The following is a 24,517-nucleotide window of genomic DNA, read 5'->3' as shown; positions in this document are numbered from 1 at the left end:
CATAATGAGCAAAAGAAGCCAGACCCAAGAGTACATAACGTATGATTTCATTTATACAAAATTTTAAAACAAATGAAACGAATCTATACTGATAGAAAACCAATCAGTGATTCCCTAGGAGGTGAAGACTGTACAAGGAAGATAAGACTTTAGGATGATGGAAATGTTCTAGTCTTAACTGTAGTGACAGTTATCCCAGTATATACATTTGTCAAAACTCTTCAAACACTTAAAATGAGGGTATTTTATAGTATTCAAATCATACCTCAAAAGTTGATTTCAAAAAATAACTGGTACATATGTAAATATGCATTAATATTATCTGTAAGGTGCTTACAGCAATACATTTCTGGGCTCTACCCTCAAGGTTTTTAATTTGGTAAGTCTGGGGCAAGACCAGGGAATCTGCATTTTTAACACTCCAGTTGGTTTTCATGTACATGATCCTTGAATTCTACCTTAAAAAACACTATACGAAGGAATGGGATTTAATATAAGTTCATCAACCCTGACTAAAGACACTTGATAGATAGGAAACAAAATAGAACCCAATTAAATAAAATGCCTAAAGTAACGCAATGCATTTGACAATATTCTGTTCACTTGATTTCACATTCTTTCGAACTCTCGTATAACTCTGAACCTCATAGTTCTAATTTAGCAAATTCTGCTCTTTATTATATTTATTTCTATACTGGTCTTATACCTTACCACTAGATTAAATACTCTAAGAGTCTAAGAACTTGATCTTATCACGTTTGTATTCTTTCATATGAGTACATATGTCTTACTTAGGGGCATATGCTTATTAAATAATGAGTTGGCATTTACTGTACCAAGAAATAATAAGAGGTTCTCAAATGAGACTTTCCACAGTTTAAATTCAGCAATCACCTAGTCTTGTCAAAATACTTGAAAATAAACGTATTGATTTCAATAGTTGTCCTTCTCTTCTTAAAAAAATATAGACCAGCTGGGCACAGTGGCTCATGCCTGTAATCCCAGCACTTTGGGAGGCTGAGGCTGGTAGAACACTTGAGATCAGGAGTTCAAGACCACCCTGGCCAACATGGCGAAACCCCCTCTCTAGTAAAAATGCAAAAATTAGCTGGGCGTGGTGGCACATGCCTGTAATCCTAGCTACCTGGGAGGCTGAGGCAGGAGAACTGCTTGAGCCTGGGATGTGGAGGTTGTAGTGAGCTGAAATCACACCACTGTACTCCAGCCTGGGCGACAGAGCAAAACTTCGTCTCAAAAAAAAAACACCCACTAGTTAGAACTGGCAATTGTGGGAACTTAGGAATATACCACACAAAGCTGTATGTCCTGCTCCTTGCTGGATGTCCAAAGCGCATCCTGTACTCAGTACCTATTTAATAAATGTTTACTCCATAAAGTGTGAGGTACTTCTTTCTCAGATTTTGGGACAAGAACAAGGATAGCAAAAATAGTGCTGAAATAGCCAGTAACTTCTAGCCATACCTGTAACCAAGTTAAATTTCTCTCAAGCACTCCTAGATAATAACTAGTTTACTTATGATAACTTTAAGTGATCCACATGTATCCATGAAAAAATAAGTAAACTACAAAGGGAAGTAAGATTTTTACTACACCTTATCTAAAATTCCAAAGAAATTATAGGGTCTCTTAGGCCCTGGATTTATGGTGGCATCTACACAGATGAACGAATAGTTGCCAAAGGGAGTACTGTGGACATAATGGAAAGAGCCATCTCTACGTACAGCAGAATATTTCCTAAAAAATAGAAGACAGGAGGGTGTTAGTGTAATCATAAAAAGACAATGCTTTAAAATTCCTTCCCGAATACACAAAATTGTACCTTCCTTTGAAAAAGAGATTTGCTGATCTGACAGAGAAGTATACTAAACTAGATCCACAATGGATAAACTGATGAAATTGTGAAGTTTTTCTCCCATTGTCCCCAAAGACTCATGCAAACTAATTCATCAATAACCAAACACAAGTTCACCAAGCAACGTTCAGAAGTAAGAGAGCTCTTTTAGGCAGTCCATTCAATATTCAAAAAGAAACAAATCAGAATAAAGTGGAACAGTATTTGTCAATCATTTGCAGATTTAGTCAGGGCCTACTAAGTACCTAGAAGAATTCTTGGTGTAGTGAGATACAAAAGCTGTTTACTTCTTGAAACAGGACTACAGAGGCTTAATTCACAAGCAAGACAAGACGAAGTCTTCAAGCAAGGAGAAAAATATTAGTCTAGGTCTGGGTTGTTAAATCTTTTTCAGTTCCTAAAGATACATTGATAACATACACAGGGTCTATATCCACTAATGAAAGTTTACCACCTTAAGTGTCAACAGCGTTCAGGTGTCCATAAAACTGCAGAGTGAAGACCAGGAAGAAAGGATGGGTAACACAGTACAGAGCACGCACTCATTAAGTATGTGTTGAATAAATAAGAAGGAAAGTATAGATTTTATTGGGGGGCATACCTATATTATTCAAATGTCAGAACATTATAAGGAAAGTTGGTATTATCTTTAATCTAAGTGTCTTACATGATTTTTACCTAACAGCATATATTTAAAAATACAAATAAACTCCTGAAATTTAATATGCTAGTGGGCCACAAAAGCCATCATGTATAATGTAACCCGAGTAAATATATTATACAGAAATTACAACTAATACTCAGAAATTAGTCAAACCCAATTTAAACAATGTCAATTAGTTCTATTGCCTTTCTTCTTGGTATTTTTAAAATTTCTATTTCAGGGCCAGGTATGGTGGCTCACGCCTATAATCCCAGCACTTTGGGAGGCCACGGCAGGCGGATCATGAGGTCAGGAGATTGAGACCATCCTGGCTAACACGGTGAAACCCCGTCTCTACTAAAAATACAAAAAAATTAGCCAGGCATGGTGGTGGGCGCCTGTAGTCCCAGCTACTCGGGAGGCTGAGGCAGGAGAATGGCGTGAACCCGGGAGGCAGAGCTTGCAGTGAGCTGAGATCACGCCACTGCACTCCAGTCTGGGCAACAAAGTGAGACTCCATCTCACACACACACAAAAAAAGTTCTGTTTCAGGGTTTTAGTCTAAATTAAAATTTTTACTTATATTTTTTCTTATTTTATGTTCAGTTATTCCTCAGAATCTTATAATCTTACATATGTTGTTTCCTTTCCTGCATTTTTGATACATTAAAATCCAACTGTCTAAAAATAAATCCAACTATTTGAAAACACAAGTTAAAATATATGATGCTAACATAATATGGGATTTTGGCATTCTCTGGGGCTTATTTTATTTTTTTGAGACAGGGTCTGACTCTGTCACCCAGGCTAGAGAGCAGTGGCATGATCTTGGCTCACTGCAATCTCAGCCTTCTGGGCTCAAGCGATCCTCCCATCTCAGCCTCCTGAGTAGCTGGGACTAAAGGTGCACACCACCATGCCCAGCTAATTTTTGTATTTTTGTAGAGATGGGGTTTCACCATATTGCCCAGGCTGGTCTCGAACTCCTGGACTCAAGTGTGCACCTGCCTTAGCCTCCCAAAGTGCTAGCATTACAGGCATGAACCACTGCATCCAGCCTCTTTGGGACTTCTTTTTTTTTTTTTTGAGACAGTGTCTCGCTCTGTCGCCCAGGCTGGAGTGCAGTGGCGTGATCTCGCCTCACAGAAAGCTCTGCCTCCTCTCTGGGACATTTTTAAGATCAAGATTAAACTTTAATTTTTTTTCTTCAGACTGATATTTCTGTAATATTTACATTTTTAGTAAAATGCCATTTATTAAATTCAGATAAAGTTTAGGTGGCTAAAAACAAAAATACAAAGGTAAGAAACTTTAAAGTGACTATTTACTTTACTTTCCAAATAACCACTCAGCCCCAATTCCTGTTAATTATTTCTGAAAATGTCTCCTAACTGCCCATAATCACCATCAAAGATACAAACAGTTAACAGGAAGTGAAAGATTTTCATCTCTGTCCTTTTCCTTTCTCACATTAACAAAAGAGAACAACCTCCTCTTCCAATGTATGGTGACTCTTAATTATACAAACTCAGTTAACCAGTGCTTTTTGACCTATCATCCTCAAATTGATGTCACCATCTCCATATCCAGGAACTTAGTTCAGATGGGTATGTCTCTTCATATCACAACTGGACTATTGCAGGACCCTCCTATTTAGTCCACATAACTCCAATATCTTTTTTCCTTTTTACCCCATCTTTTTCCTTTTTCATTGTGGGATTGCCCTTTATAAAACACTATTTTAATTATGTTACTTGCCTCCTTAAGAACCTATGCTGAATTACCAACTATTACCCATCACATCTCAATTTCTATGCTTGTTACTTAAGACCTACATAAATTAGCCCTAAGCTACCTATCCAGTGTCATACCAGTCCTCAGTATGGATGTTAATTCTGGTGATACCAGTTTCCTTACTGCCCCAGCAAAGTTCAGTTTTTGGTTTCCCAGTGCATAGCTTTTAAAGATCTATTCATACCTATTCTTTTGCCTAAAATATCCTCCTTGGCATGTCTTACTTCTTCAAATGCTACTCATTTTTTAAGACTGGACACACTTTTTGCTTCTTTTATAAAGTCTTCTCTATGTCCACCCACGCTTTTCTGATTTCTCATAGTGATTATCATGTGTACCAAATAATCTAGCATTTCATCAGCCATTCCTTCATGTTCTTTTCTAATTGTTTCCTAAATAATTCTGATGTCCCTTAACTACACTATCAGTTCCTTGAAGGCAAAAGCCAAATTTTTAACATTAGCTCATGTATCTCTCACACTATCCAGCTAGGGATGGACTCTCAATAAATATTTGCTACATGATTGATTGACAATGCAGAACAAAGCTACTGAATATCCTGAGGCTGAAAAGTGAACTGCAACCAAAAGAGGAATCTAAACATAATGAAACTAGAGAATTGGTTTCTAATTCAGAGATCCCTTGCCTTTTCACATTCACGACAAATAACGATTATTTTAATATTTATATGACACAGGATGAAAAGATAAAGCAGCCAGGTGACTAACTGGGCTCTCCAGCCACCACAGAGGCCAGGAAAATCAGTATCTCAGGATTCTGAAAACCCAGTGACCTCAGCAGTGTGGCTGACACGCTCTGATATAAATGACTTTTCCTATGTATCAATGACTTAAAAAATTGTTTAAGCCCATGTGGAATATTAAAAGTACCATTAGCCAAAACAAAGCATTAAACTACATGCATACTTCAGAGGTACTGTGGTTCCTGACCACCACAATAAAGCAAATATTGCAAAAAAGCGAGTCACATGAATTTTTGGTTTCCTAGTGTGTATGAAAGTTATGTTTACGGCTGGGCGCAGTGGCTTATGCCTGTAATCCCAGGACTTTGGGAGGCCGAGGCAGGCAGATCACTTCAGGTCAGGAGTTTGAGACCAGCCTGGCCAACATGGCAAAACCCTGTCTCTACTAAAAATACAAAAATTAGCCAGGCATGTTGGTACATGCCTGTAGTCCCAGCTACTCAGGAGGCTGAGTCAGGAGACTCGCTTGAACCAGGGAGATGGAGGTTGCAGTGAGCCAAGATGGTGCCACTATACTCCAGCCTGGGCAACAGAGCAAGATCCTGTCTCAAAAAAAAAAATGTTATGTTTACACCATACTATAGTCTATTAAGTGTACAATTGCTTCATGTCCAACAAAACAATGCACATATCTTAATTTATAAATACTTCTACTGACTGGGCATGGTGGCTCACGCCTGTTCTCCTAGCACTTTGGGAGGTTGAGGTGAGTGGATCACTTGAGCCCAGGAGTTCGAGACTAGCCTGGGCAACACATTGAAACCCTGTCTCTATAAAAAAATACAATAATTAGCCAGGCATGGTGGCTCATGTCTGTGGTCCCAACTACCTGGGAGGCTGAGGTGAGAGGACCACTTTGAGCCTGGGAGGTGGAGGTTGCAGTGAGCTGAGATCGCGCTATCGCACTCCAGCCTGGGTGACAGAGTGAGACCCTGTCTCAGGGGAAAAAAAAAAAAACTTTACTGCCAAAAATGCTAATGATCATCTGGGCCTTCAGTGAGTCAAATCTTTTTACTGATAGAGGGTCCTGTTTTGATGTTGGTGGCTGCTGGCTGATCAGGGTGGTGGTTGGGGTGGCTGGGGTAATTTCTTAAAATAAGGCAACCATGAAGTTTGCTACATCAATTGACTTTTCCTTTCACAAGAATTTCTCTGTAGCATGCAATGCTGCTTGATAGCATTTTACCCAAAGAAATCCAATCCTCTCCAACACTGTCATTGCTTTATCAACTAAATTTATGTATAATTCTAAATCCTTCGTTGTCATTTCAAAAATGTTCACACCATAGTTACCAGGAGTAGTTTCCTTCTCAAGAAACCATGTTTTCTGCTCATCCATAAGAAGCAACTTGCCATCTGTTCAAATTTTATCCTAAGATTGCAGCAATTTAGTCACCTCTTCAGGCTCCACTTCTAATCCTAGTTCTCCTGCTATTTCCACATTTGCAGTTACTTCCTCCACTGAAGTCTTGAACCCCTCAAAATTATCCATGAGGGTTGGAATCAACTTCTTCCAAACTCCTGTTTATGTTATTTTAACCTCCTCCAATTAATTGCAACTGTTCTTAATGGCATCTAGAATGGTGAATCCTTTCCATAAATTTTTCAATCGACTGCCCACATCCATCAGAAGAAGAATCATAATCTAAGGCAGCTATAGTCTTATGAAATGTGTTTCTTAAATAGTAAGAGTTGGAAGTTGAAATTACTTCTTGATCCATTGGCTACAGGATGAATACTGCGCTAGCAGGCATGAAAGTAACATTCATCTCCTTGTACAACTTCCTCAGAGCTCTTGGGTGACCAGGTGCATTGTCAATGACCATTGATACTTTGAAAGGAATATCTTTTTCTGAGCAGTAGTTCTCAACAGTGGACTTCAAATATTCAGTAAACCATGCTGTAAACAGATGTGCTATTATTATCCAGGCTTTGTTGTTCCATATATGGAACACAGGCAGAGTAGATTTAGCATAATGCTGAAGCACCCAAGGATTTTCAGAATGGTAAATAGGCATTGGCTCCACTTAAAGTCATTGGCTATGGAGCAGGAACCCACGTCCAGGAACAGAGCCCTTTGCTCCTCCCTCAGAATGAATGGAGACCAGAAATCAGACATTTCTGTCCAAGAAAATCAGGATTTCATTCAGTACTTCTCCCAGATTGTTAGGGTGCTGACTGAGGATGAGATGGGGCACCCAGATACAGGAGATGCTATCACCCAGCTCAAGGAGGTCCTGTAGCACAATGGCATTGGAGGCAAGTATCACTGGGCTTTGACAGTGCTAGTACTATTCTTGGAGCTGGTGGAGCTGAAGAAACAGGATGCTGAGAGTCTCCAGTGGGCCCTGACTGTGGGCTGGTGTGTGGAACTGCTGCAAGCTTTCTTCCTGGTGGCAGATGACATCACGGATTCATCCCTCACCCGCCGGGGACAGATCTGCTGGTATCAGAAGCCGGGCGTGGGTTTGGACGCCATCAATGATGCTACATCAATGATGCTATGCTTCTGGAAGGGAAACATGTATGTACCACCTGCTGAAGCTCTATTGCAGGGAGCAGCCCTATTACCTGAACCTGATCCAGCTCTTCCTGCAGAGTTTCTATCAGACTGAGATTGGGCAGCCCCCCAGGGCAATGCAGATCTTGGCAGATTCACTGAAAAGAGGTACAAATCTAGTGTCAAGTACAAGGCAGCTTTCTACTCCTTCTGCCTTCCTGTAGCTGCAGCCATGTACATGGCAGGCATTGATGGTGAGAAGGAGCACACCAAGGCCAAGAAGATCCTGCTGGACATGGGAGAGGGAGAGTTCTTTCAGATTCAGGATGATTACCTTGACCTCTTTTGGGGACCCCAGTGTGACCGGCAAAGTTGGCACTGACAAACAGGACAACAAATGCAGCTGGCTGGTGGTTCAGTGTCTGCAACGGGCCACTCCGGAACAGTAGCAGATCCTGAAGGAGAATTACGGGCAGAAGGAGGCCGAGAAGGTGGCCCTGGTGAAGACTGCATGAGGAGCTGGATCTGCCGGCCGTGTTCTTGCAATACTAGGAAGACAGTTACAGCCACATTATGGGTCTCACTGAACAGGACGCAGTGCCCCTGCCCCCAGTCATCTTTCTAGGGCTGACGTGCAACATCTACAAGCGGAAAAGTGACCTAGAGACTGCAAGGGCGGGGAGAGGAGGCCCTCAATAAATAAATTATTGTGTAACTTTCTTAAAAAAAAAAAAAAAGTCATCAACTGCATGGACCCCTAGCAACAGTCAGCCTGTCCTTTGAAGCCAGGGATTGACTTCTCTCTAGCTATGAAAGTCCTAGATGGCATCTTCTTCCAAAAGAAGGCTGTTTCACTTACACGGAAAATCTGTTGTTTAGTGCAGCCACCTTCATCAATTATCTTAGCTAGATCTTCTGGGTCACTTGCTGCAGCTTCTCCAATCAGCACTTGCTGCGTCACACTGCATGTTTATGTTATAGAGTCAACTTCTCTCCTCAGACCTCATGAAGCAACCTCTGCCAGCTTCCCGCTTTTCTTCTGCAGCTTCCTCACCTCTCTCAGTCTTCACAGAATTGAAGGGAGTTAGCATCTTGCTCTGGATTAGTCTTTGGCTTAAGTGAATGCTGTAGATGCTTTGATCATCTATTCAGAACACTAAAACTTTCTCCACATCAGCAGTAGGACTGTTTCACTTTCTAATAATTCATCTGTTCACTGGAGCAGCACTTTCCATTTCCTTCAAGAACTTCTCCTTTGCATTCACAACTTGGCTCACTGCTCCAGCGCAAGAGGCCTAGCTTTCAGCCTACCTGATAGCCTTTCAACAGCCTTTCTCACCAAGCTTCATCATTTCTACCTTTTGATTTAAAGTGAGAGATGTTGGGCCCTTCCTTTCACTTGAACACTTAAGAGGCCATTGTAGGGTTATTGACTGGCCTAATTTTAATATTGTTGTCTCTCAGGGAATAGGGAGGCCAGAGGCGAGGGAGAGAGATAGGAGAACAGCTGGCTGGTGGAGCACTGAGAACATATACAGCATTTATTGATTAAGTTCCTGGACTTATATGGGCAAGGTTTGTAGCACCCCAAAACAATTACAATAGTAACATCAAAGGTCACTGATCGCAGATCACCATAACAGATACAATGAAAAAGTCTGAAATATTGTGAGAATTACCAAAATGAGACACAGAGACACAAAGTGAGCATGTGCTATTGGAAAAATGGCTCTCATAGACTTGCTCAAGGCAGGCTTGCCACAAACTTTCAATTTGTAAAAAACGCAACATCTGCAAAGTGCAATAAGGCGAAGCATAATAAAAGGAGGCATGCCTGTATATGAAACAGAAAGAATTAAAGAAAAGAAAAAGTCTAAACAAAAAGAAATGCATCTGTCACAAGAAGACAAAAAGGCTCATTTTTTAAATTACCAGAGATTCTTTATAGAAAAACTTTTTCTGTTAAAAAATGTTTTCAGCTAGGCACAGTAGCATGTGCCTGCAGCCCCAGCTACACAGGAGTCTAAGGCAGGAGGATCGTTTGAGCTCAGGTGTTCAGGGCTAGCCTGGGCAAAATAGTTAGACTCCTGCCTCTTAAAAATTTTTTTAAGTTTTCTCTCATTCATTGAATTGACCACACCCTCCTTATAACACTGACTCTACACAGTGGTCTGTCTTCTGTTTATTACAGTACCTGTAATAATTCTTGACGCTGTCCAGACTTGGAATATTGAATGCATCTAATTAAAAAAAAAAAAAAAAAAGCAAACATTCATCCACATTAAAAAAAGAATACAAACATGTTCTTTAATGACTAAGGGAAAATAGTTCTTTCTATAACAATTCCCCCACACACTCCCCCAGGGTAGAGCCATTCCATTTATTATTCAGCAAATAGCGGGAGGACCAGGAGAGGGGCCCATCCTAGACAACCTCCCATTATTGCCATGGGTTTCAGTTTGCTTCCCCAAACTAGAAATGTTTAGCCTAGGCAAAGGGTAGACTCAGAACAGAGTCCAGACGGCCCTGGCCCTACCACAGCTCATGAACTCCCACCATGGTCCATCTCTCTAGGGCCACTGAGCCTCTCTTAGAACCAGTATGGCTAGACTCTGGGTTGCTGGGTCCAATCCAAGCAGGCTGGGCTCCAAGTTCTAGACCCTAGGCTGGCTAAAACCCTGGAATCTTGATTCCAGGATGTGGGTGGGATGGACTTAGGTCCCAAGCTCCAGGCTAAGCCAGTGGCCTTCAGGGCTGCAGCAGGTAGCTGCCTTCACGGCTAGGCTTCTTGGGTAGTGGTGCTTTTTCAGGATAGGAGCCAGGGCTGGAGTTGGGTCTAAATCTGTAGAAACAGTCAATATTGGCAGAGCAAGAGTGGTAGGCCTGGCAGAGAATGACTTGGAGCAGAAGCAGCAAGAAGCCTATGAGGTGTTGCAGATGATGGCAATGAGCACCCCCTGGGAAACGGCTGCCCCCATGACAGGCAGCCCACCCTCAGACCAGCACAGACAGTAGAGCTGCCTCAATGGCAAGGCCTATGCCAAGGCGGGACTCTGGTATGAGCAGCCTTCCATGGAGGCTGTCCTGTCTACACACTCAATGATTCCCGGGCAGTGGAGATGTCCACCTGCAGTCTTAAGCCAAAGTACAGCCCGGTGCACATCTGTGGGAGGGTTGGGACAATGGGATATTCAGATTTAACTGAGGCTCCAGCAGGGGCTACTGGCCCTCCCCAAGCTCTCTGCCTCTGCTGGCACAGACTGAGCTAGCCACAGCGTGACTGTAGCAGCCTCTGTCATCTTTCTATAACACTTTTAATGGTAGAATGTCAATCAATTAGATTGATACTTTAAAATGTTGATATCTTAACAAAATTCAGATTATCTAGAAACTTATTTATTTAAGGCATTTAGTATACTAGAGAAAAACAGGTACTTTGACTTCTATACCATTCAGAATAAATAAGTTTGAAATTATAAGATTGAACTGTAGTTGCTCTTGTCTTAATCATGTGATTCTAAAAGCCAGCAAGAAGTGGATTCATGCCTGATCTACTGATCAAATTAAGTAGACAAATGAAGTACTTAGCTAATAAAAAAGTCAACCTTTATAAATCAAACAAATCTACTACCACCAGGGCTCTTTTAGAGAAGAGTTCATTTCCTTACCAACACAACAATAATCTAAAAAAGGGACAGGATTATTCATTTCCCTGTTCATGCCTATGGAGATTTGTTTGCAATTTAAAATTTTTAGGCTAGGTGCAGTGACTCATACCTGTAATCCCAGCACTTTGGGAGAATGAGGTGGGAGGATCGCTTGAGCCCAGGAGTTTGCGATCAGCCTGAGCAACATAGCAAGATCCCAACTCCACACAAAAAAAAAAACCTTCAAAAATTAGCTGGGTGTGGTGATGCATGCTTATAGTCCCAGCTACTTGGGGGTGCTGAGGTCATTTAAGCTCAGGTCAAGGCTGCGGTGAGCTATACTCACACCACTGCACTCTAGGCTAAGTGACAGAGCAAGACTCTGTCAAAAAAATAATAATAAAGCGGGTGTGGTGGCTCACGCCTATAATCCCACCACTTTAGGAGGCTGAGGCAGGCAGATCATTTGAGGTCAGGAGTTTGAGACCAGCCTGGCCAATGTGGTGAAACTCCGCCTCTACTAAAAATACCACCCCCCCAAAAAAAATTAACTGGGCAGGATGGTACCTGTCTGTAATCCCAGCTACTCAGGAGGTTAAGGCAGGAGAATTGCTTGAATTCAGGAGACAAAGATTGCAGTGAGCTGAGACTGCACTATTGTACTCCAGCCTGGGTGACAGAGTGAGACTCTGTCTCACAAAATAATGATAATAAGAATAGTCATAGTAAATTTTAAAAAGAAAAAAGAAAAAGCAAAATTTTTTAAATTTGCACACAGGAAAATTCATTCTTTTCTGTGACTTACAGTTCTATGGATTTTGACAAATACATAGCGAACCTGACGTCCACCACAACAACCAAAATACAGACTAGTTCCATCACCACCAAAAATTCTCCATGATGCCTGTTTGCAGTTAATCTGTCTCCCAATCCCTATCCTCTGGTAACTACAATCTGTTCTCTGTCTATTGTTTTGCCTTTTCTTGAATGTCATATAAATGAAATCATACAGTATGCAGACTTACGGGTTTGGCTTCTTTCACTTAGCAAAATGTATATTTATTAAAACATCTGCCTGCATGAGTTTTGCTAAAACTCATGTTTCTTCTATGTAAAGAAGAAAGGACTTGGGGGTGGGGGGCAGGGGGAGGGATAGCACTAATGTAGATGACAGGTTGATGGATGCAGCAAACCACCATGGTACGTGTATACCTATGTAACAAACCTGCATATTCTGCACATGTATCCCAGAACTTAAAGTATAGTAATAATAATAATAAAAAAAAGCAGCATATGTCACAAAAAAGGACCATACCAATTGTTATCTCAAAGGCTAACAATGACATCTGAAGTTTTAAAACCACATTATATAGTTGTATTTCAGAGTTGTGACCTTTAAGTATATGTAAACCTATGTTATAATGTCCCACTTAATAATTTTACAATCTAAGTTGGAAAATCTAGGTTCCTGAAGGGGGAAAAAAACTCTAGTCTTTATTATATCTGGCTCTTGGGTCTCACCATGATTTCCTTTGATATCCAGCCACTTGGTTTTTTCCATGACTCTTGTCTTCTTCAGAATACCCTGGTAGGTTTGCCATTCTACCTCATGCTGCCTGGATCCCAACTGTTCCTTTGTTTTGGCATCTGTCAGGTCTCCTGTAGGTTTACACAAGAATTGAATCACAATGCAAAACAAACTCCTAGGGGTTTCATTTTTTTAGATATGCACACTGAAGGAACAACGATACTTAAAATACTCAACATGTATAAGCAAAACTGCTCATGAGACCACCAATGTCCAATCAAGCCATCTAAACTAACAAGATTTTCTCAGCAAGGGCTTTGTTCCTTATACATTAGCAAATGCCTGTGTGATATTAGAAATGAGTTGTGAAAAAAATCCTTAAAGAGAACAGTACAAAATGCATCAGTAGACTCTGATAAAATGAAAATGTTTTTATAAGAAATTCCAATACTCTGAGTGGGTACCTAATATCTACGGCAACCATGTTTTCCAAACCACAAAATCAGAATATGTGACTTGACCAAGTATTAGTTTTATAGCAAGAAGCAATGTGGCAGGTGCAACTGGACAACAAAATATCAAAATTTATAGGGAACTAAACAGAACACTTTTTATGGGGGTTCATCCATTAAATGAGAACTGATACCCTTTCATGTCAGTAGAGATACTTCAATAAGGTGGATGGGTGATGAATTCCCCAGTAAGCAAGACAGATAGATGCTCCTTTAGCTTCTTCTCCGCACTACAGTTTGGAAGCAAATAAAGGGTTTGAAGAGTCTACAAAACTCAAGTCATAAAACTATTAAAGGATGAAGAAAAAGTGCCCTGGGTCACCGGAAGCCTCAAACAACTGAAAATATAAGATTAATAATATAAAGAAAATTGAAAAGTGAGCAAAAGAAGAGAACTTCTGATTCGTGGTTACAGGCTTTTCCCTAATTCTCACAACCACAACTGTAACAACAAGAACAGAAACCAGATACAAATATATGAGACAAAAGACTGACATGAGAACTAGGAGCCTTGCTTTTACTGCTTTGACAAAACCTTGCTACGTCAAATCATTTTGCCTGGATCTTGACTCATTCAGTTATCTATAGGCAAAGGGGTTAGCATGTCCAATCTCTTCCACCTCACAGGGCTCATCTGGGGCTGTGGCTATACTGCTCCCAACGTCCCCAAAGTGAAAAGCCACAGCCCTGGCTAGAGTTCTACCATCCGGACCACAGAACACCACCACAGCACGGCAAGCCTCCCTACCTGTTGCTAGGACGAGAGCTGGTTGAATGATGTCAATAGTTTCAGAACAGAATTTCTCTAAGTCTACCGCTCTGCCTGGATCTCGAAACCTGCTCAGGTGAATGTCGGATATCTGCCGAAAACAGGTATTGAACAGAGAGATCTGAGCCGGGAAGAGGCAGCATGGGGAGCGGCGGCTCAGCGGCTCTCGCGGGCAGAAGGAAAAGACAAAGAGGCAGTGCATAACGAACCCCCCAGGTAGGGACAGGGCCAGCACTAGACAGAGCCTCGAGTTACAACCTGAGTGAGGCCCGCAGCCTGGAGCTTGGGGCCCAGCACCCGCCAGGGTCTCACCGCACGGTGCCCGCTCTGCACCCGCCTCCCGGCCCGGCTTCCCGCCGCTTCACCTGCAGGCCCCAGAAGATGTTGCTGTCTCCAGGACCTGGCGCGGGGTGCGGCCTCCTGGGGGGCGCGGGGTGCGGCAGCGGCGAAGGTTGGCCCGCCAGGCCGTAGTGCTCCAAGAGCATGGCCACCAGCGCTGCGGCCGCCAACCCCGCGACCACCCTGAGAGCCAGCACTGCAGCCATGCCGCCCGCCCGCCAGTCCGCCGGGGAGCGGCCCTCGCTGATCCCGCGCGGGACCGCGCGGCGCTCCCGGGAGCCGCTTTGCCTGCACTTCCGGACTCTCTTGTCGCGGGGCCAGAGCCGGATGCGGGGCCGAGCCGGATGCGGGGCTGGAGCCAGACACCGGGCCTAGGGTGCTGCGCCGGTCAGCCGCCTGCCGGCATCTGTGCCTCTCTGGCAGCTCAAGTGTCTGGGCTCGTTTTGCGTAAGTAATGCGATCAAAGAAAAGGGAACCGAAACTCTGAACACCAATGACGGTGGCCGAGTGGTGGCGGGCAAGGAGACCGGGACCAGTGGCCAGGAGGCCAGGGCTAGAGTCCTGGCTCCGCCTTGGTCATTCACTCCTGACCTCAGCGGGTCGATCTCCTTACCTGTAAAACAGAGTTAATAACACCTTCCGTGCGCACTTTGCAGGGTTGTTGTATCAAAGTGAGAATGTATGAGGACGCCTTTCACATTGTCTCACAAATGTGTCAGGTGGCTTCCTCTGGCCCCTTCTGATTATTAACGTGCCTCCATAGGTTTTCTTTTCTTTCCCTTCCCCTTCCCGCTGCCGTTCCCCTTTCCTTCACTTCTCAGACAGGATCTCACTCTGTCCCCCAGGCAGGAATGCAGTGGCGCGATCACGGCTCACTGCAGCCTTGACCTCCCTGGCCTCAAGTAGCTGGAACTACAGGTTCGCACCATCACGCCCAGCTAATTTTTTAAATATAGTTTTTGTAGAGACTAGGGTCTCTGTGTTGCCCAAGCTGGCCTCGGAACTCCTGGGTTCAAGCGATCCTCCCGCCTCGCAAAGTGCTGGGACCACCGCTCCCGGCAGCATAGGTTTTCTATAGATGTTAATTCCTATGTTTTGTGAAAGTTATTTTTCCCTTAACCTGATTTCACATGCAAATGATTAACTAATATTGCAACACGGTGGTATACTATTCATTTAATAAATATTAAATACTTCCTATGGGCAAGGCCCAGGAGAATTAGATTCAGCCCTACCTTAACTTATCTAACCACTCCCTTATTGTTGATTTTTGAATTGTTTATTATATATTGGTGTTCTGAGTAATTTATTTTCACATCTGCCTTCCTTTTATTGAAAAAAATTTTAGACAATGGCAGTTAATAAAAGGCACAAACAAATCAACAGGGATATACTAGTGGAAAACACAATATAAAACTAAAATGTCATTGGTTTCTTTAATTGGTTAGGAGCACAAAATGTAACAGGCAGAAGGTCTGTTTCAAACAAATTAAAAAGCCATGTGTATTTTAAATTCTCCCCAAATCAGATATATACACACCCACAAAAATAGTGTGTGAAGGAAAGCTATCACACACGAGAAGTCGTATACTGAATTCTTCAAGGAAACACATGTGGAAATAGGAATTAACAAAGTCAGCAACAGATGAATATATTTTTTAATTGAGTCTTAAAATGTTACATGACCCAAAACTATACTATATAAAGTACTGCTAGGTACAAAGGAAAAGTCTGTACAGCTTTTAGCAAAACTGCTTTCCCAGAAAAGCAAATTAAAATAATGCAATCAGCAGACCAAGGAGACTACAGCTAGACATCAGAGCTACAACTTCTCATATCTGTGTCAGAAAATCCTATTTATCCAGAATAGACTAAAATTTTGGGACAAAACAGGAACTTTTTAACTTTTTTTTACTTTATCCATTTTGAGTTATTTTTATCTCCCCCACCTCCCAAACCAGTAATTCAGCAAGATCCAGCAGAAAGAGGGCTACTTTTAGAATTAGCTATTTTATTTTTCTTTCTATGGCGAGACTGTCATGGAGCTTGGATATTTCAGGATCATATACATCCATGACCAGTGTCCCACTGTGGTCAAAAAACTTTATCAGGCCTCTGAGCCCAAGCTAAGCCATCATATGCCCTGTGTCCTGCATGTATACATCCAGATGGTCTGAAGCAACTGAAGATCCACAAAAGAAGTGAAAATAGTTTTAACTGATGACATTCCACCATTGTGATTTGTTTCTGCCCCACCCTAACTGATCAATGTACTTTGTAATCTCCCCCACCCTTAAGAAGGTTCTTTGGGCCGGGCGCGGTGGCTCAAGCCTGTAATCCCAGCACTTTGGGAGGCCGAGACGGGCGGATCACGAGGTCAGGAGATCGAGACCATCCTGGCTAACACGGTGAAACCCCGTCTCTACTAAAAAATACAAAAAGCTAGCCGGGCGAGGTGGCGGGCGCCTGTAGTCCCAGCTACTCGGGAGGCTGAGGCAGGAGAATGGCGTAAACCCAGGAGGCGGAGCTTGCAGTGAGCTGAGATCCGGCCACTGCACTCCAGCCTGGGCGACACAGCGAGACTCCATCTCAAAAAAAAAAAAAAAAAAAAGGTTCTTTGTAATTCTGCGCACCCCTGAGAATGTACTTTGTGAGATCCACCCCCTGCCTGCAAAACATTGCTCCTAACTCCACCGCCTATCCCAAAACCTAGAAGAACTAATGATAATCCCACCAACCTTTGCTGACTCTCTTTTCAAACTCAGCCCGCCTGCACCCAGGTGAAATAAACAGCCTTGTTGCTCACACAAAGCCTGTTTGGTGGTCTCTTCACATGGACATGCATGACAAACTTAGCAATGGGGACTTGGTAAACTCGACTTCCCGCTGCTGCTTTGTTCTCCCCTTGGTGAAGGTCAGCTTCAAGGTGTATTTGTCATCAGACCTTTTAAGACTGGAGGACAGTTGCCAAATACCATCAGGATCCATTCCTGTAGGATCTTTCCTGTGGGTCACGACAAAGATGCGCCTCTCCTTTTATGAGGTATAAATGGTCAGAATCCAGATCATCACAAAATAGGATATGACGCACAAAACGAAAACAGGTTTGGACTCTGGAAAGGGGTGCATATAATCCCAAATCAAAGCCACTATGGCAAAAAAACAGGAGATTGTACAGATGGTGAGGCGACCATCAATTAGACCAAAATTCTCCACATATTTGTATTTTTCCAGAAGTAACTTTTTGGCAGAATCATCCAAAGAGGTTTTCACAGCTAATCCATCGCACTTGTCAATTTTTACAGGCTTATCATCTATCTTCCACTTATCCAACAAGCCGCTATGGCCACTGCCTGTCCCGCACCTGGAACCACCGCCAGCCCCACTACTGCCTCCACTACCACCACTTCTCCCACCCTGTGCAGCTGCTGCTGCCAACTTACCCACTTCTGCCTGTTCTGAGTAAAGATATGTATTTTTGGGGGAGCATGGAGTCTCTCTCTACCACCTAGGCTGGAGTGCAGTGGCGCGATCTCGGCTCACTGCAAGCTCTGCCTCCCGAGTTCATGCCATTCTTCTGTCTCAGCCTCCCCCAGCAGCTGGGATTACAGGCAACTCACCATCACGCCTGGCTAATTTTTTGTATTTTTAATAGAGACAGGATTTCACTGTGTTAGCCAGGATGGTCTTGATCTCCTGACCTCATGATCCGCCCGCCTCGGCCTCCCAAAAGTGCTGGAATAACAGGCGTGAGCCACCGCGCCTGGCTGAGCAAATATTTTTACACAAATAGTGCTCTTAAAAAAAAAACTTCCCTTGAGTTTTTTCCTTGGGATATGTTGTCAGTATTGGATTTATGCCAATTTCAATTAAATTGAATTTTCAATTTAAAATTTTCAATTAAATTTTGAGTACCTTTGGAATACAATACATTGATCTAAGCAGAAAACATAAAGAAACATAAAGATAAGTAGGCAAAGAGCTATGGTTCATTATCTAAGGAGTTTATGTAAGAGAGAGACATACATACAGAAGTTTAATATGTGAAGATATGCTTTTTGCCATAAGAGATGAACAGATATAAAAGGCAGAGGGAAGGTTAAAACTAGGAGAGAGAAGCTGGGCATGGTGGCTCACGCCTGTAATCCCACCACTGGGAGGCAGAGGCGGGCAGATCACGAGGTCAGGAGATCGAGACCATCCTGGCTAACATAGTGAAAGCCCGTCTCTACTAAAACTGCAAAAAATTAGCCAGGCATGGTGGCACGCATCTGTAGTCCCAGCTACTTGGGAGGCTGATGCAGGAGAGTCACTTGAACCTGGGAGGCGGAGGTTGCAGTGAGCCGAGATCAGGCCACTGCACTCCAGCCTGGGTGACAGAGCGAGATTCCATCTCAAACAACAACAACAACAACAACAACAACAACAACAACTAGCAGAGAGTACATCTTTGGAAAGAATCAAGAAAAGTTTAATTATGGATGTCGCATATAAAGGATGGGTAATATTTCTTGACTGGCAGAGATTGAGGTTGGGGTGGGTAAAAGCACTTTCCTAACAACACGAACCAAAGCATTAAGATGAGAAAATGCAGGGCATGTTGCAGGGACAGTGAATGTTTCAGTTTGCCAGCCTACACCAAGAGGAATAATGGTAATTAGACCAGACCTTTGGCTTGAGGCACATTGAGGAAGGCCTCTGTAAATGCCAAGAGTGAAGACAACAGAGTTCTGCTTTGGTGACATGGATCTGGCAACAGCATAGAGAACTGACTGTCCAGAGGACAGGTGTGAGAGAGAATCCTGTTGGAAGGAGATTGCAATAATCCAGGTAGTGGAGTAATTACAAAGACCTGAAGAAGAAAGATGGGAGAATACGACCTTGAGATTAGAAAGGAGTGATCAAATGTAACAACAATATTTTTTAAAAATAAAAACTATAGAACATGGCACCTGATTGGATATTCAATGGAAGAAAATAAGAGTTTTTTTTTTAAATAGTGCCAAAATGTGGAACATAGTGACTGAGGGACCAGGGCTATAATGTATGAATGGAGAGCATTACCCATATCAATAAAATAAAATTTTGATTTTGGTTTTATCTAATACTACACCACTAGAAAATACGTGGAAGGATATTTTAAAACCAAATTTGGGAGACATGACTAAGATGATCTAATTTAAAACCCAAGCAATGTGGCATACATAAAATGCATTTGCAGAGACCTTAGAGTATTGGGGGAACCCGCTCCCAATATTTCAGCGTAGGTTCTTTCTATTTTCCATAAATGTCAGCCGGCTGAGAAATAAAGAAAAAGAGTGCAAAGAGAGGAATTTTATAGCTGAGCCACCGGGGGTGACATCACATAGCAGTAGGACTATGATGCCCACCTGAGCCTCAAAAGCAAGTTTTTTATTAAGGGTTTCAAAAGGGGAGGTGTGTAAGAACAGGGAGTAGGTACAAAGATCACAGGCTTCAAAGGGCAAAAAGCAGAACTACTAATAAGGGTCCAACAAAGATCACAAGGCAAAGGGGAAAAGCAGAACTACTGATAAGGGTCTATGCTCAGCAGTGCGCGTATTGTCTTGATAAACATCTTAAATAACAGACAACAGAGTTCGAGAGCAGAGAACTGGTCTGACCACAAATTTACCAGGACAGTTTTTCCCCACCCTGGTAAGCCTGAGGGTACTGCAGGAGACTAGGGCGTATCTCAGTCCTTATCTCAACTGCATAAGACAGACAGTCCCAGAGCAGCCATTTATAGACTTCCCCCCAGGAATGTATTCCTTTCCAGGGTATTAATATTAATATTCCTTGCTAGGAAAAGAATTTAGCGATATCTCTCCTACTTGCACGTCCGTTTATAGGCCATCTGCAAGAAGAAAAATATGGCTCTTTTTGCCTGACCCCTCAGGCAGTCAGACCTTATGGTTGTCTTCCCTTGTTCCCTAAAAATCACTGTTATTCTGTTCTTTTTCAAGGTGCACTGATTTCATATTGTTCAAACACACATGTCGGCCGGGCGCGGTGGCTCAAGCCTGTAATCCCAGCACTTTGGGAGGCCGAGACGGGCGGATCACAAGGTCAGGAGATCGAGACCATCCTGGCTAACACGGCGAAACCCCGTCTCTACTAAAAACACAAAAAATTAGCCGGGCGAGGTGGCGGCGCCTGTGGTCCCAGCTACTCGGGAGGCTGAGGCAGGAGAATGGCGGGAACCCGGGAGGCGGAGCTTGCAGTGAGCTGAGATCTGGCCACTGCACTCCAGCCTGGGCGACAGAGCGAGACTCCGTCTCAAAAAAACAAAACAAAACAAAACAAAACAAACAAAAAAAAACACACATGTCTTACAATCAATTTGTACAGTTAACACAATTATCACAATGGTCCTGAGGTGATGTATATCCTCAGCTTATGAAGATAACAGGATTAAGAGATTAAAGTAAAGACAAGCATAAGAAATTATAAAATTATTATTTGGGAACTGATAAATGTACATGAAATCTTCACAATTAATGTTCCTCTGCTGCGGCTCCAGCCAGTCCCTCCATTTGGGGTCCCTGACTTCCTGCAACATTAGAGAAACCTCAAAGATACAGGAAATCATTTTCTAGAAATGGGGCACAACAAGAGGAGGAATCATGCCGTTAAAGCATTTGGACGTGGTCAAAAGTCACAAAGGCCAGCAGTCTCAATTTCAGACACTGTACTCCAACCAAGCCACTTCACTTGTGGTATTCAAAGTGAATAGGAACAGGAAATTATTTATTTAATGATGGTTAATGATTCTCCAGGGAAATACTGGTTTGACCAGCTAATCACTTCAGTTCAGTTCCTGACAGTCAAAGTTCCTGACAGTCAAAGCAGAAAGGTAAATAGAGTTCTTGTTATAAAGAAAGCAGGCAGCAATTCACCATGAAAGCAAATTTACCTAGAACCAAAGTCAAGGGAGAATATATCACTCGGACATTTAACAGTACAATGTACATTGTCACCAACAGCCACATGTTGAATTAAGCGTTTCTCATAAATATAAGATGCAGAAATTGTCTTTTTTTTTTTTGGCAGGGGGTGGAGGGGGGACAGAGTTTTGCTCTTGTTGCCCAGGCTGGAGTACAATGATGTGATCTTGGCTCACTGCAACCTCCACCTCCTCGGTTCAAGCAGTTCTGCCTCAGCCTCCCAAGTAGCTGGGATTACAGGAGCCCACCACCATGCCTGACTAGTTTTTAAAAATATTTTTAGTAGAGACAGGGTTTCTCCATGTTGGCCAGGCTGGTTTCAAACTCCTGACCTCAAGCGATCCACCCGCCTTGGCCTCCCAAAATGCTAGGATCATAGGCGTGAGCCACTACACCTGGCCATAATTGTCTTCAAATCACTATCTTACTGACCTTGTTAAAAATACAAAAATGTAGTATTAAATTGTTTTGTGAATTCATTTCTATAGAGAGCTAAAGTAATGTAATTAAAATAGGTTGTGTGTGTATAAAGTTTTTTTTTTTTTTGAAACAGAGTCTAGGTCTGTCGCCCAGGCTGGAGTGCAGCGGCACCATGTTGGCTCTCTGCAACCTCCGTCTCCTGGGTTCCAGCGATTCTTGTGCCTCAACCTCCCGAGTAGCTGGGATCACAGGCGTGGGCCACGACGTATGGCTAATTTTTGTATTTTTTAGTAGAGACAGGGTTTTGCCAGGTTGGCCAGGCTCACCTCAAACTCCTGACCTCAAGTAATTCTGCCCACCTCGGCCTCCCAAAGTGTTGGGATTAAGATTTTTTTTTAATTATTTTTTTAAATTGTGGTAAAATAGGCTGAGCACAGTGGCTCACCCCTGTAATCCCAACACTTTGGGAGGCCAAGGCAGGCGGATTGCTTGAGCCCAGGAGCTTGAGACCAGCCTGTGCAACATGGCAAAACCCTGTCTCTACTAAAAATACAAACAATTAGCTGGGCGTGGTGGCGCATGCGTGTAGTCTCAGCTACCTGGGAGGCTGAGGTGGGAGGATCACCTAAACCTAGGTGGTCAAGGCTGCAGTGAGCTGAAATTTTGCACCATGCACTCCAGCCCAAGCAATAGAGTGAGACGTTGTGTAATTCAGTGCAGTTAAGTACGTCCATATTGTTATGCAGCCATCAGCACTTAACATAATGGCTTCAAGGTTCATCCATGTTGTAGCAGAATTTCCTTCCGTTTAAGGCTGAATAATATTGCATTGTATGTATAGACCACATTTTGTTTATCCATTCATCTGTTGATGAATACCTGGGTTGTTTTCCCCTTTTGGCTATTGTGTATGATGCTGCAATGATCACTGGTGTGTACTAGACATTTTAAAAGTTTTTTTTTTACTTTTATTTTAGGTTTAGGGGTACAGGTGCAGGATTGTTATTCAGGTAAACTGCATGCCACAGGGGTTTGGTGTACAGATTATTTAGTCACCCAGATAATAAGCATAGTACCTGACAGGTTTTTTTTTTCTGATCCTCTCCCTCCTCCTACCCTCCACCCTCAAGTAGGCCCATGTCTGTCATTTCCCTCTTTGTGTCTATGCGTTCTCATTGTTTAGCTCCCACTTTTAAGTGAGAACATATGGTATTTGGTTTTCTGTTCCTGCATTAATTTGCTTAGGATAATGGTCTCCAGATCCATTCATGTTGCGGCAAAGGACATAATCTCATTCTTTTTTATGGCTGTGTAGTATTCCATGGTGTGTGTGTACCACATTTTCATTATCCCATCTACCATTGATGGGCATTTAGGTTGATTCCATGTCTTTGCTATTGTGAATAGTGCTGCAGTAAATATTTGCTTGTATGTGTCTTTATGGTAGGATGAACTATTTTACTTTGGGTATATACGCTTTTTAAGCTTTTGAGGGAGCACTCCTTTTATTCCTTAACAAAACAGAAATTTGGGAAGAATTTCATCTAGGTAATCAATGCTCTTTACAAGAAACCTGAAACACCTGCAAAAGTAAAAAACTCACAGATCAAGGAATTTCTGACTTATTACAACATGGATCAACCTTAAGGACATTATACTAAGTGAAATAAGCCAGTCACAAAAAGACAAATACTGTGTGATTCCACTTATATAAGGTACCTAGAGTAGTCAAATTCACAGAGACAGAAAGTAGAATGGTAGTTTGCAGAGACTGGGAGGAAGTGGATGGGGAATTAATGTTTAATAGGTATACTGTTTCAGTTTTGCAAGATGAAAAAAGTCTGGAGATGGATAATAGTGATGGTTTTATGGTATGAATGTACAATCGGCCCTCCATATCCGTGGGTTCTGCATCTGTGGATTCAACCAACTGTGGATCAAAAATATTCAGGAAGGCTGGGTGCAGTGGCTCATGCCTGTAATCTGAGTGCTTTGGGAGGCTGAGGTGGGAGGATCATTTGAGGTCAGGAATTCAAGGCCATCCTGGCCAACTTGGTGAAGCCTTTGTCTCTACTAAAGATACAAAAAATTAGCTGGGCCTGGTGGTGCATACCTGTAATCCCAGATATTCAGAAGGCTGAGGCAGGAGAATTGCTTGAACCCAGGGGGCGGAGGTTGCAATGAGACAAGATTGTGCCACTGCAATCCAGGCTGGGTGACAGAGTGAGACTTTGTCTCAAAAAAAAAAAAAAAAAAAAGAATTCAGGAAAAGGCTAGACTTAGTGACTCACACCTATAATCTCAGCATTTTCAGAGGCCTAGGCAGGAAAATCTCTTGAGGTCAGGAATTTAAGACCAGCCTGGGCTGGTCTTAAAAATTTAACTGGCCATGGTGGTGCACTCCTGTAGTCCCAGATACTTGGGAGGACAAGGCAGGAGAATCGCTTGAAATCCAGCAGGCAGAGGCTGCAGTGAGCCAACATCATGCCAATGCAATCCAGCCTGGGCAACAGAGCAAGACTCCATCTCAAAATAATAATAATAATAAATGTATACACTCTATTTCTCTATTTTTCTCCATGAAATGTTTTATTTATTTATTTTTTTTTTGAGATAGAGACTCGCTCTGTCACCCAGGCTGGAGCGCAGTGGTGCGATCTCGGCTCACTGCAAGCTCCGCCTCCCAGGTTCACGCCATTCTCCTACTTCAGCCTCCCGAGTAGCTAGGACTACAGGCGCCCGCCACCACGCCTGGCTAATTTTT

At 42.7% G+C, this 24,517-nt stretch overlaps 1 protein-coding gene and 2 pseudogenes across 21 annotated transcripts in view; 1 reads left to right on the top strand and 2 right to left on the bottom strand.

Annotated features, from left to right (window-relative positions):
- Positions 1-24,517, bottom strand: part of TMEM62 (transmembrane protein 62) — a 61,176-nt gene that overhangs the window by 31,479 nt on the left and 5,180 nt on the right. For 2 of the 20 annotated variants that reach the window (XM_001106073.4, XM_077939193.1), the window contains exons 1-5: positions 14,395-14,808; positions 14,009-14,120; positions 12,742-12,879; positions 9,768-9,813; positions 1,614-1,755 (exon numbers count right to left, since the gene is read on the bottom strand). In XM_001106073.4, coding sequence (XP_001106073.3) covers positions 1,614-1,755; positions 9,768-9,813; positions 12,742-12,879; positions 14,009-14,120; positions 14,395-14,574 — 618 coding nt within the window. In that variant the 5' untranslated portion in view covers positions 14,575-14,808. Of the gene's footprint in view, positions 1-1,613; positions 1,756-9,767; positions 9,814-12,741; positions 12,880-14,008; positions 14,121-14,394; positions 14,809-14,981; positions 15,274-24,517 lie in introns of those variants that run through there. The other 18 variants (XM_015142048.3, XM_077939194.1, XM_077939195.1 and 15 more) reach the window with 17 other exon arrangements.
- Positions 6,847-9,485, top strand: LOC106999160 (farnesyl pyrophosphate synthase pseudogene; annotated as a pseudogene). Its single transcript, XR_013395533.1, has one exon. The product of XR_013395533.1 is annotated as a farnesyl pyrophosphate synthase pseudogene (transcript).
- LOC712535 (signal peptidase complex subunit 2 pseudogene) lies at positions 17,065-17,857 on the bottom strand (annotated as a pseudogene).

Source organism: Macaca mulatta, chromosome 7, assembly GCF_049350105.2.
Source record: "Macaca mulatta isolate MMU2019108-1 chromosome 7, T2T-MMU8v2.0, whole genome shotgun sequence".
Lineage (NCBI taxonomy): Eukaryota > Metazoa > Chordata > Mammalia > Primates > Cercopithecidae > Macaca > Macaca mulatta.
The sequence above is the reverse complement of the archived record's forward strand: the minus strand, read 5'-3'. Positions and strand labels throughout refer to the sequence as shown.